The sequence below is a fragment of the Leuciscus leuciscus genome (genome assembly GCF_965113295.1).
Source record: "Leuciscus leuciscus genome assembly, chromosome: 8".
Lineage (NCBI taxonomy): Eukaryota > Metazoa > Chordata > Actinopteri > Cypriniformes > Leuciscidae > Leuciscus > Leuciscus leuciscus.
This window is the reverse complement of record NC_138732.1, coordinates 24,422,765-24,435,547: the sequence shown is the minus strand read 5'-3', so window position 1 is coordinate 24,435,547 and position 12,783 is coordinate 24,422,765. Positions and strand designations below refer to the sequence as shown.

Here is a 12,783-nt window from a genome sequence, read left to right as displayed (position 1 = left end):
GCAAATGTAGAAGCCCTTTGGCGTGCTTATTGTCTGAATTCACTCACTCGTTTTCATTCACTCGTTCAAGTGAACTATAGGCCTATTAGTGGACTAAAGTAGCCTAGTGTTTGTCAATGCTCTTGGGTGACGCAGTCTTGACCTGCCCCTGAATAAAACAAGCTCGTATGTATATGGTTCACACTTGCAAATTATACAATTCTACAAAACTGAGAAAATAAATCCCAATATCAAAACCCATATATGTTGGAGTTGGAACAACAGATATGCTTAAACAAATATATTTTCCCATGATGTGGGGAGGATTTCTTTTCCAGCCATAGCTTTACATTTTAGTCTTTTATTTATGCATGTTATTTATTGGGTTTAATTTATATTGCTTTAATTTATGATATTATGATACTAAAATCACCCTAAATTGTATTGATGTTGAGGAATGAAACTGACCTGAGATGATGTCATCAGAATTTTACAATATTCTGAGCAAAGCTGTCAGTTTATATGATTAGCTTGATCTGACTGAGGCATCCACACAGCAGTTGTGCTCTGTACTAAGAGCTTTTTGAGAACAATCTTCTTTGAAGGACAATCGAAATGACAGCAATCCTACAATTGGTTTTCAGGTGAGGTGAGGATATCGGTCAACCAAGAGACAAGGGGTCATCATTGCTTGTAAATAATTTGCACCCAGATGTGACCGAACGAATGTTGCATACAATATACCAACCATTTGGACCACTTTCTGTGTACGTGTGCAGAGATACAATAACCAACAGGTCTCGTGGATATGGTTGTGTAACCTTTGAACACCGTGATCCAGAAAATGCCCTAGAGGCTCTTAAATGTTCTGATCTCATGGGCAAACCAGTGCGCATCATGGGGGCCCAAGACATGACTAATAAGATCCTAGCAAGGGGCAACAAAAGCAGCTCCCATGACAGATATGCTGAAGAAATAGACTGGACCAAACTAACTGAGCAATCACAGGGAAGAAGGCTTGCAAATACAAATACTAGTACAATACTTAGTCAATTTAATTTATTTAATTATAAACAAATGAAAACAATGCTGTGACACAGTCCATTCATTGGGTCATACTGTCTTTAAAAGCTTGTATCTAATTTTCACAGGACAAGAGTTTTATTTTAACACCACTAATCTGTGAGTATTGTTCTAAAATCATGCTCGGTTCCCATGCTTCAGTTTATTGATCATCACCATCTACATCATAAACCCATTCATATATCCCATCCTCGTCTACACAAGACTCATGGTAGCAGGCCTTACAGTTGCTGCATCGGATCCATGCTTCAGAAGCTTTCGGATCATCATCTGAGGCAGCCCCTGCAGGAAGTAGTTTTAAATGGTTTTCGTTTTAAATGTTCGTTATAAAGTATGTGTTCTGTGTCTCTGTGGAAATGTGGTATTGTCTTGGCTCTGGGTGTCTTCGTACCCCTGCTACATTTTTGTATGACCACAAAGTCTTTGAATGATGACACTTCAAGAGCTGAAGGCTCACCAGAGCCGCTTTCTGTGTTGCAATGTGCAGCGTCTTCAGTGGGCGGCGCGTTACTTTCCAAACGGGACAGGTTGGCAGGAGGAGGCTCATGCTCAATGAAGGTCAACTCATTCAATGGGAACATCCCCATTGTCCTGAACCCATCCTGGGCTCTTTCCACAGTTGCAGTTGTCTTCCACGCTTCTGTAAAAACAGAACAATAATGTGCTCTGGGCAACTTCATGCCTGCACATTGCTGAATCCACTTGCGACTCACTTCACACCAGTTGTGTTTGAGACTCCTAAACAGAGCTCTGTTTTCCAGTTGCCGTGCAGTATAGCATATGACTTCCACGTTGTTCTGGTTCATTAGATTGAAAAAGCCAAGGTTGAACACGTGGCTGCTTTGGCCATCGAGGAGCAGAAGGTGGGGTCTGGCATCATCTTTTGGGAGCTGTGCCACAAACATTTCGCCCCACTCAACAAACAGCTCTGCTGTTATCCAGCCATTATTCGATGCTCTAATGCAAACGTTTTCCATGGATTCGTTCAACCGCTCACTTCTCACCCCATTTTCTTTTAAAATGATAAGCGGAGGAGCAAATGTACCACTGGCATTGAATGCTGCTAGTACCGTGGTGGCAGTTTCCTCTTCCTCCTCAGCTCTGATCTGAAAGCAGGACTCTTCTCCTTCCCCGACATATTGCTGAGAGAAGTCAACTTGTAGTCCTGATAAATCACACTTCCAAATATGTGAGGGGACGTCTTTAATTCCCAAGTCATCAAGGGTGATTTCGTACATTTTAAACCATTTCCCCAGCTCTTCTTCATTCATCCTTGTCGCTGGTGATATGGCCCCTGGTTTCTTTATTTTCAGCCCTGGGTTTCGCTTTATAAAGCTCTCGTACCAGTGATAGCCAGCCTTTTGCTTCTCTTCTGAAAACCCTTGGATGCCATTTATCTTGGCAAACTCAAAAGCAAGAGACTGAATATCAGTCCTCCTTAACGGGAAGCCTCTCTGTGAAAGCAAGGTGAGAAGACGCACTAACTCCTGCTCAGATTCAACAGGGATGAATGGCTTTCTTCCAGACGCATGCTCCGATCCCTCAACAAGCCCTTTCACGCGTCTTTGAAGGGTTGTTTTTGGCACGTTCCACTTCCTTGCGAGCAATCGCAGCGCAGGCCTCCCTGACTCGACCTGCTCTTTATATTCCTCTATTGCAGCTTTCATTTGGTCCTCTTTCCACTGATTCATCTTCAGCCCTTTTCTTCCTTTATGCTCTCCTTCATCTTGCTGTTTTCTCTGCAGTTTTCCTGACTTCTTTGGGTTAGGTGCCATTTTTCTATAAAAAAATAAGTCCGAATGTTGTTGAATTAGTTTGAATATTCTGGCCCGACTAAAATTAAATTATTCATTAACATATAAAGTATATATAAAAGGCCTATGTATATATATATATATATATATATGTATACATGGGCGTCGGAACCATTGTATATGGGTGGGACAAGACCCACCCACTTTTTGAGCAATGATAATACAATGACGCCGTCAGTCAAATCCATTCCACTTGAGGAATTCCTTAATAAATTAAACTCCATTTCCGCTGAATCGCTACATTATATTTCTCAATGAGCCGCAACTGACGAAAGTAACCGCCCGTTGTACCCTTCCAGTCAAATATTGCGTTGCAAACATCAATAACAGCTTTAAGTTGTCATTGTTGGCAAATGACCATGGTATTAGGGGGATAATCCACGGATAGATGTGCATTTAATGCACGATGTGGAGGCAAAGAACCGCCCGACGTGAAGTGGAGTTTAGTTTACTTGTTTATTTAAAAGGCACCAGAATACATGAAATGGTATTTACTCCAGTAACATTTTTCAGGGGGAGGACCCACCACCTTTTTTTTCCTTCCGACGCCCATGTATATGTATATATATATATATATATATATATATATATATATATAAGGGCTGTCGACGTTAACGCGCTAACGCATGCGATTCATTTTTGTCCAGTTTAACGCGTTAAAATATTTAACGCAGCAACCGTTAATTTTTGTCATCCTTTGGCTAGCTTTACATTATATGATCCCCCTCTTATTCAAGCAAATGCTTTTAAACCATTCAAGCGCAACAAGACAAAAGAGACCACGCTGCCTGTGAATGTCTTGTCTATGTGACACACACGACACACAGAAAGACAAGAGAGTATCGTGCGCAGAGACTATGGCACAATTATGCCAAAATGTCTGTTTTGTCGAGTATCCTCACAACATTAGAGCAGTCTTAAATTAGTTAAAGTCTTAAATGAACGCAAAGAGTTGTGTGAGAATGAGTTGCGTGTGAGATCCACATCATGTGCAGCAGCGGCTGGTTTTAAAGGGACAGCAGCCACTAATGCTGTCTGTCAATAAAGTTAATCAAAGAACAAAGGTAAAATTACTCATGGCTCTTGACTAAAGAGATTTTGTAGCTTTAATAAGGATTAGTCAATATTTAATTTATAATTCATGCAGTGCAGACTGTTTAATAACTTTTCAATTGAATAACTGAATAAAAAATAATAATAACTATTCAATTTCTGTATTTACATTTATGCATTTGGCAGATGCTTTTATCCAAAGCGACTTACATTGCATTCAAGGTACACATTTTACATTTTGTCAGTTCTTGCTTTCCCTGGGAATCAAACCCATGACCTTGGCGTTGCTAGCGCCAACGCTCTACTGTTTGAGCTACAGGAAAGCCTGTATATATTGTTCTGTATATGTTAGACTGAAAGGAAGGGCACAGGTAAATATGAAAATTAGTATGGGTTTATGTGAGGATTGTTTGAAGTTCACTTAAATTAAAAGTTGTTATATTTTTTGAAGCCTAATAAATTTTTTTTTTTTTTTTTTTAATGATAGCTTTCAATTGATACACTGTAATGTTGAATGGCTATAATTAATGTTTAAAACTGGGGGGGAAATATTTTTTTATCCAGACATCAATCTACATTAGTATCAGTGATAAGATAAGTAAGTGATATCTACATTCATAAAAGGATGCCATTAAACAAGTATTTAAAATATACTGTCTTTATGTTGTCTCTATAATAATTTGGAGATTAACTGTGAAATTATTAGATTATAAAATATATAAACTAAATATAAAAATTTAAAAATGTAAGTGTTTTTAATTGCGATTAATCACAGAAAACATGTGTGATTAATCAAGTAAATCTTTTTAATCGATTGACAGCACTAATGTATATATATATAAATATATATAAAAATATAAAATAATTGCAGCCTTTGCGTTTTCAGAATTGCAATAAGCCAAATCGGTTTAAGCGGGATTTTTGGTTAATTGCAATTAATCGTGCAGCCCTACTCTACAGAACAGAATCCCAAAATTTCTGTGGCTTATTTATATGATTTTGAGCAATTTGGAGCCGACTTTTCTTGTGCTTTTGGGTCAGTAGTGGTGTACGTCTTGGGAGTTCTGGCATGCGTTTAGTACGTGCCTTACTGTAGGAGCTGAAACCTTAGTGTCTGTTGCCACCAAGTTTTGCTTCAGGTCTTTTGCAGTCACTCTAAGGTTTTTCTGAACCTGCCTTCTCAGAAATCTGTTTGCATCCGTTGGATAGCTTTCTTTTCTGCCCAGTCCAGTGTAACCACTGTTCCTTTAACTTTGAACTTGCAAACTATGCTTCTAAAGGTGTCTCTAGGAACAATTAGTGCCTTCAGGTAGTGCTGGGCGGTATGACCAAAAATCCACATCACGGTATTTTTCTAAATTACACCGGTTTCACGGTATATGACGTTTTTTTTTTTTTTTAAAGCATGTCTGGGTGTAAAACCCATTTTTAACTGAGTGAGAGAGGAAATACTGCAGTAGATTGACTTAGAATGCCCTATTTTACAGTCATGAGTGAATATTGTAGAAAAAAAATCCACAATAGAATTAATACAGGTTTGCAAGGCTGTTTACAAAGAGGTGCCAGCAAGAGGCGCTTTAGGAGCGGCAGAAATAGCGGTTTCCCCGGTAACGGCTGTACACAAAGCAGCAACGCTCATTAACGCTGCTTTATCAGGAAAGATAAAGAAAGATTCAATCATCGTAATAACAAAGAAACTTTTCTAAAGACCGTCAGTTCACTTCAGATACATTCATATGAAAACACCCACGCCGCGTTTTGATTTTGAAACATGCAGTTCTCATGTTTATGTCAATGCCAACCACAAATAGATTTTCCAAAAGGCTGTGTTGATATTGTGAACCAATGTATGGGAAACACTGTAATATAATTTGACGGCTATCAATTACAGTTTAACCTATCCATCTTCAAAGTCACGCTTTACGTGCATCACCACAGTGCAACAGTGAAAAAGGACCCTCTCAAACAGTGTCGTGCCGCGGCGCGTTCCAATCGTTATAAAAATTAATATCATAACAAAAATAAAACACCGGTATTCGGTATGAACCGGTACACCGCCCAGCACTACCTTCAGGCGATTATATCTTCTCTTAACTTTTTGGACCATTCTTTTGACTTAGCCATATTTCTAACATGCAGTCAAACGTGACACTCAAACCTAGCCAGTTCAGTTATTTAATGTGTTCTAGCTCAAACACACCTGGTGCAACTAATGAAGCCCTTGATTAGTTGCATCAGGTGTGCTTGAGACAACACCTGTTTAGCACATTTGTGACCCTGGACCACAAAACCAGTCTTATGGGTAATTTTTTTTAAATTGAGATTTATACATAATCTGACAGCTGAATACATAATCTTTCCATTGATGTATGGTTTGTTAGGATGGGACAATATTTGGCCGAGATACAACTATTTGAAAATCTGGAATCTGAGGGTACAGAAAAATCGAAATATTGAGAAAATCGCCTTTAAAGTTGTCCATTTCTATTGGCGATAGTGCTGTATCCATTCACAAAAATAAATGTTTTATATATTTAAGGTGGGAAATTTACAAAATATCTTCATGGAACATGATCTTTACTTAATATCCTAATGATTTTTGGCATAAAAGAAAAAATCTATAACTTTGACCCATACAATGGGTTGGCTACTGCCACAAATATACCTGTGCAACATAAGACTGGTTTTGTGATCCAGGGTCACATTTGTGCTGTTCTGAGGGATTCTATTTGGGGGTTGAATAATTTTAGAGACTGCATAAGTCATTAAAAGTTGCATTTTTTAGTTGAATTTGGGAAAACCACTTTAGTTGTGTTGAGCTATTTTAATTACTTTTGTTTGAATGGTTCATTGGAAACAGTTGAAAGTATGTAAATTTTGCCAATAAACCAGATTTGAAATGGGGGATGAATAATTTTGATTACAACTGTATAAAGTGTGTGTGTGTTTTCTAAATAATTGCAAACTCTAGTTATTGGGGGTATAATGATATTCAAAACGAAACAAAAAACGTGATACACCACCCACGGTACATACTGCGGTACTCTCATGGCGTAGCCTAAATTTAAATTCTCTAAAGTACAAACCAATGTGACATATGCATGTATATACTATACATACGTATATCAATGAGACGAGGGTGATTTCTTACGTTTTCAACCATTTCCCCAGCTCTTCTTCATTCATCCTTGTCGCTGGTGATATGGCCCCTGGTTTCTTTATTTTCAGCCCTGGGTTTCGCTTTATAAAGCTCTCGTACCAGTGATAGCCAGCCTTTTGCTTCTCTTCTGAAAACCCTTGGATGCCATTTATCTTGGCAAACTCAAAAGCAAGAGACTGAATATCAGTCCTCCTTAACGGGAAGCCTCTCTGTGAAAGCAAGGTGAGAAGACGCACTAACTCCTGCTCAGATTCAACAGGGATGAATGGCTTTCTTCCAGACGCATGCTCCGATCCCTCAACAAGCCCTTTCACGCGTCTTTGAAGGGTTGTTTTTGGCACGTTCCACTTCCTTGCAAGCAATCGCAGCGCAGGCCTCCCTGACTCGACCTGCTCTTTATATTCCTCTATTGCAGCTTTCATTTGGTCCTCGTTCCACTGATTCATCTTCAGCCCTTTTCTTCCTTTATGCTCTCCTTCATCTTGCTGTTTTCTCTGCAGTTTTCCTGACTTCTTTGGGTTAGGTGCCATTTTTCTATAAAAAGATAAAAGTCAGAATGTTGTTGAATAAAGGTGTAATATTCTGGCCCGACTACTCCAATTAAATTATTCATTAGCAGCACATATAGTATATATACAGTATCTATCTATCTATCTATCTATCTATCTATCTATCTATCTATCCATCTAGATAGATATATACTAATATATATATATATATATATATATATATATATATATATAGAGAGAGAGAGAGAGAGAGAGAGAGAGAGAGAGAGAGAGAGAGGTATATGCTGTATAGACACAGTGTATTGTGTGTTTTCTAAACAATGTCTTACTCTAGTTGCATCTAGATTCTAGAAGGTAAGAATATGTGTTAGTGCTTTTTTGATAGATCATTTGATGGTTTTACTGGCACAGTATGCTGACACATTCACTATAATGACAACAATAAATCATGTAAAGATGTCAATCAGACATGTTAATGACAAATTTTCCTTGTATATTTTAGACATTTAAAAGTCATACATTTAGTATTTTATATCAAAACAATTGTTATAATAATTGCCCCAAACAGTCGAATATTGTAATATGAGACTGCTTCCAGATAAAGCTGAAATGTATAAGTTCAAATTCAAACTTCAACCAGCGTAAGATAAACATTAGATATCATATCAGCATCCGGTTTCACCTAGCATTGCTACAGTGGAACTATTAGTAAACATCGGGCTTGTGACATAATTGGTCATGTAGGATGACGAAAGATTATATTTAAGCAGAATAGCTCTGAAGTGTCCCACATTAATAGACAGACAGCTACTGTCCCACTTTACCTAACACCTTAAGCTAAGCTAAATGGGTCACTACTCTAAACATCCTTACAAATAATATTATTTGACTTTTTTAAATAGTCCATTAAATCATTATTTTGAAAGAAAAGTACACAATGCAATATTTTATAAATTATTGCTATTTTCATGAAAATGATTTTAGGCAGAGCATTCGTCTTACCATGTGCTTGTTGCGATCGCTTGTGTTCTGAAGCTTGACCACGCCCACCACACGGTGAGTTATTCATGATTGTTAATATGATTGGCTCCTGATATTTAAAGAGCACTCCAGTGTGAAATGTATTGGACCCACTTTACCTGATATCTGCAAATGCAAAGATTTGGTTTTCTGCCGTCACTACAAACCTTTTATTTTATTTTATTTTTTAAGTCACTACAAACCGGATTGCATTCAAAGCAGGTTATGACGTTTACCCTCATTAACAAGGATGGAAAGGCCATACAAAAGGTTTCTAAAAAGGGCACAATCAATTTACAGGCCCTGACATTTCTTAGTTACATACTATTTACCAGACACTTTTTATTCAAAGTATCTCATATTGCATCTCAAGTGCATGAACAATCCCATTAGAACAACCTGTGGTAAGTGCATTAATACAGGAATAATGATGTAAAAAGATGTACTTTAATCTAAGGAACAATGCAGTTTCCTAAAACTAAAATGAAAACATAAAATAAAAATGAATAGTATATAAATAATAGTAAAATAACAATGGATTAGGAGGATTAAGATTCATTAATCATATCCTCATATAAATTTCAAGTACTATATGAAACATTAAAAGGGTTCAATTCCATACACTAAATATCATAGAGAGTTTTAAAAATATTGCTTAATGTTCCTTGAACTTTGCCTGCATGTGCTTTTTTTTTTTAAATGACACATTTCACTCTAACGCTGAGCTTTTACTCTACTTTGAACTTTGCATACTCTGCTGACCTTTTACATCATTGCCCTAAACTGTAAGGACAAGTAAATTGCCACAATATCAGACAATACAATGTCTAAAGTACAAGCCAATGCGACATCTATACATTAAGATAATTACTGATGCATGTGTGAGACAAAATTCTGCACAGCACTCTTTTATATTTTATTGATCCCAGTGTAAAATAAAATAGAGTGGTTTCACTCCCAAGATGTTAGAAAGCAAATACTGTCATCTTGAGATCATCCAATATGTCAAAATGTTAGTAATTTGAACTGAAAAGAAAATTAATGCTACAGTAAAAAACTGTTCATTGGTTAACCATAAGTTATCTTATCACACATAATAATAATAAAAAAGTTTGTTTATTTGAAATGATGTTTTATATTGATAATCTGTCATGTTTCTTGTAAAGCCTCTGTTACTGAACTTGAAGTCATCATAGGCTGAACCAGCAGAGGGCAGTGTAACACTTTATAATATAGCGGTCACATATTAAACGTATAAAGTTCGGTTAGTTTTTGAGAATACTTTTAAATTGCCCACTCTTTGTTAAGATATATGCAGCTCTGCACACTTTCTCATTGATTTACCCATCCTATAAGATCCGTCCTGTGATGCTTTTAAACAGTATTGAAGGAGTTCACTTAAATTCTGGAAGGTAGAAAGGTTGCACAAAGTAGTCTACATAAAACTAATCTAATGGTACAAAATGTAAACAAACATTTGACAAGCAAGTAGGCTAGTTCTTCTCATCAGCACTTTTGTGGAAAAAATCAGGTGACGAGGGCTAAACGGGTCTATCCTTCATCGGTAACACTTTACAATTCATTATTAACATTTGTTAATGTATTAACTAACATGAACTAACAATGAGCAATACATTTGTTACAGTATTTATTAATCTTTGTTTATGTTAGTTAGTAAAAATACAGCTGTTCATTGTTTGTTCATGTTAGTTCACAGTGTAATGTTAACTAATGAACTTTTTTGTAAAGTGTTACCCCGGCCTTCACCCCATCTCTTTCTGCAGATCTGGGACATGCATCATCTCTCTGTCTTCTTTATCAATTCATTTTGTTTATCTGATTTCATGTTTATATGCATATTCATGGATTATCTAAATTCATTCATTATACATAACGACTGATTGTGCCGCCTGGAGTTCATCCCAGGTTTCCACTTCAATGCAGTCAACTTTAAACTGTGTTTAGAATGGTGATTATTGACTTGTTCTCTCAACTAAAAAGTGACTAAAAAGAAAGATAATGAATATTCAAAATAGACCATATGAGGTGGTGGGACTGAATGAATGGGTAACATTTTTTGACTCAACCTTGCAAATGACAGAGCACTTATAAGCATCAAAAAGAAAAGCAAAAATCCAGACTCCTGTCCCACCATATTTAGAAAAGCAGTCCATCAATATGTGCGTCTCTATGATTCTTAAATTCTTAGATTTGTTCCCTCCAGTCTTGAACATTCGGTTACATCCCTGCTTTGATCTTTATTACCCAGTAGCCTGAAGGACTCATCCGCTGTAAGTTACTTAAGTCTCTCTCATGTAAAATCAATGAAAAAAATAAATACTGTGCATTAGGTTAGAAATCAGTGTGAGAACAGCTTTGAAAGCCACTTCCCAGGAGAAGGCCATTTAATTTGCTAAATTGATGGTTTGCATTCCACATTTTCAGAGATATTTCGGGATAAATGTGAAGCTTTTTCACTTTTTCTCTCCCCTTTTCATTCTCACGATTTGCTTATCGCTGCTTATGCACACGTTTAAGATGTACACATGTTTGTGAACTGGTTTCCGGCACCGAAAGTGTGCTGTATGAATTGATGTCATTCCAGTGACTGATGTGGCCTGGGCAGACAGAAAAGAAAAGCACCATTAGATGTATCAAACAGCAGCCCCATAAAAAAATATAGAGAAAAACTGCTGTGTCTCACAGAATCTGAAAGCATTTCAAGCTCAGGTCAAAGTTATAAAACCTTTGAGAGGATAACAACCACCTATTCAGTTTCCATTGCCTGCGTGCCTTGCTGCGTAAGCCTTATGAGTTACTCTTACAGGGAAAATACCACTTTTCTCTAAAAAGGACTGAAAAGCATGCAATACTCATATTAAAAGTCCTTTAAGTCCGCCTGACTCATTACAAGTCGAGAACAAAGGGCAAACAGCATGTAGTTTGTCTAAAACAAGGCTAACCGTTGACATTCCTTTGTAAATCATCTCATTACAGGGCTTCTCAACACACCTCAGTCTACCTCCAGTGACTTTTTCAACTCTTCAGTCAGTGCAATACGTCAGATTTAAAACTCGGGCTTAAGGCCTAAACTTCTCCCCACATTTAAAGGTTAGATTCATTATTAGCATCCCACGAGGGACATGAAAGCTTCAAATATGCAAAAAGGCCAACACGAATTAGCAGAGGTCCCACAAGCACATTAAGCGGGAGGAAAATAAGCAAAATAACCTCATAGCTAAGTTGCATTAAAAATTGAAGAGCTGAAAAGCAAACTGAGAGCTTCACACGGAATTGCTAGGCTGTGTGTTTGAGTGCTAATTGCTATGTTCGATTTCCCACCGGCCAGTCGGCCGGCGCTCCGCTTAGACTTTGATTAAGCCAGAGCTCACCAAGCACAAAGGCCATTATCACACTTGACATTTGAGTTGTGTAAATGAAGCATTTTGAGAATTTCACCTAAAAAAACCCTGCCAAAGTCTGTTCTCCAAGGCTGATGAGGGAGCACTTAACTCAGCAAGTCACTCCAAAATGCAATCAGGGGAAAAGACATTCCTCAGCCCTTCAGATAACTCCCTCAGTATGGCTCCCGTGATCAACCGCAAAGCCGAAATGGGGTCTCGGGTCACACGGATTTAGTGATGATGGCCGCGATGATGTTTTTAAGACCATGCTTGAAGTTATCGACCCGACTGCGTCACTATTACTTCATGAGAGATGAGAGATAAGTCTGAGAAAAGTTCTACAAGTCAGAAAGCTTCCTGCACCCAATTTAAATTTGACAGCACACCAACTTGGAAACGTTGACGCATGCTCTTAAAAATACCCAAAGACGACATAATGCCAAGGTGAAAGTTCAATGAACGTGACTCAGGAGAGCATGAGGAGAGCTTTTAAAGCAGTTTATGGTCCATCAAATTGGTGAAGGGAAATGAGCTCTGGCATGGGTAAAGGTGAGTGTGGAGTTGTACGCTCTACTGGGAGTAAACCTGAGCAGTCTGCACCTCATTACTGCCAGTCTGTTGTTTTTCACATTGATGAATTATTAAATGCTGGGCTTCCATCTCTCAACAAGAAAGGTGGAGATTGTAAGCATCTTAATGTACATTAAGGGGTATGATAGACAGAGAGAATGAGGATATTCGAGAAAACACAAAACACAGGA

General features: G+C 37.6%; 1 protein-coding gene across 1 annotated transcript; it reads right to left on the bottom strand.

Moving 5' to 3' along the window:
• Positions 1 to 1,023: 1,023 nt before the first annotated feature.
• On the bottom strand, positions 1,024 to 8,730 carry LOC309504244 (uncharacterized protein). Its single transcript, XM_082177280.1, has 3 exons — positions 8,601 to 8,730; positions 7,081 to 7,623; positions 1,024 to 2,841 (listed from the first exon to the last, which is right to left on the bottom strand). Exons 2-3 carry the CDS (start codon positions 7,617 to 7,619, stop codon positions 1,329 to 1,331), a joined length of 2,052 nt encoding a protein of 683 aa, XP_082033406.1. The 5' UTR covers positions 7,620 to 7,623; positions 8,601 to 8,730; the 3' UTR covers positions 1,024 to 1,328.
• Between the last annotated feature and the right edge of the window lie 4,053 nt (positions 8,731 to 12,783).

Excerpts from the sequence above, each read along its gene's own strand:
- LOC309504244 (XM_082177280.1), bottom strand. The coding sequence starts at position 7,619 with ATGGCACCTAACCCAAAGAAGTCAGGAAAACTGCAGAGAAAACAGCAA. Across the intron at positions 2,842-7,080 it reads CTGGGGAAATGGTTGAAAAC|AAAAATGGCACCTAACCCAA; the intron begins GTAAGAAATCAC and ends ATTTTTTTATAG.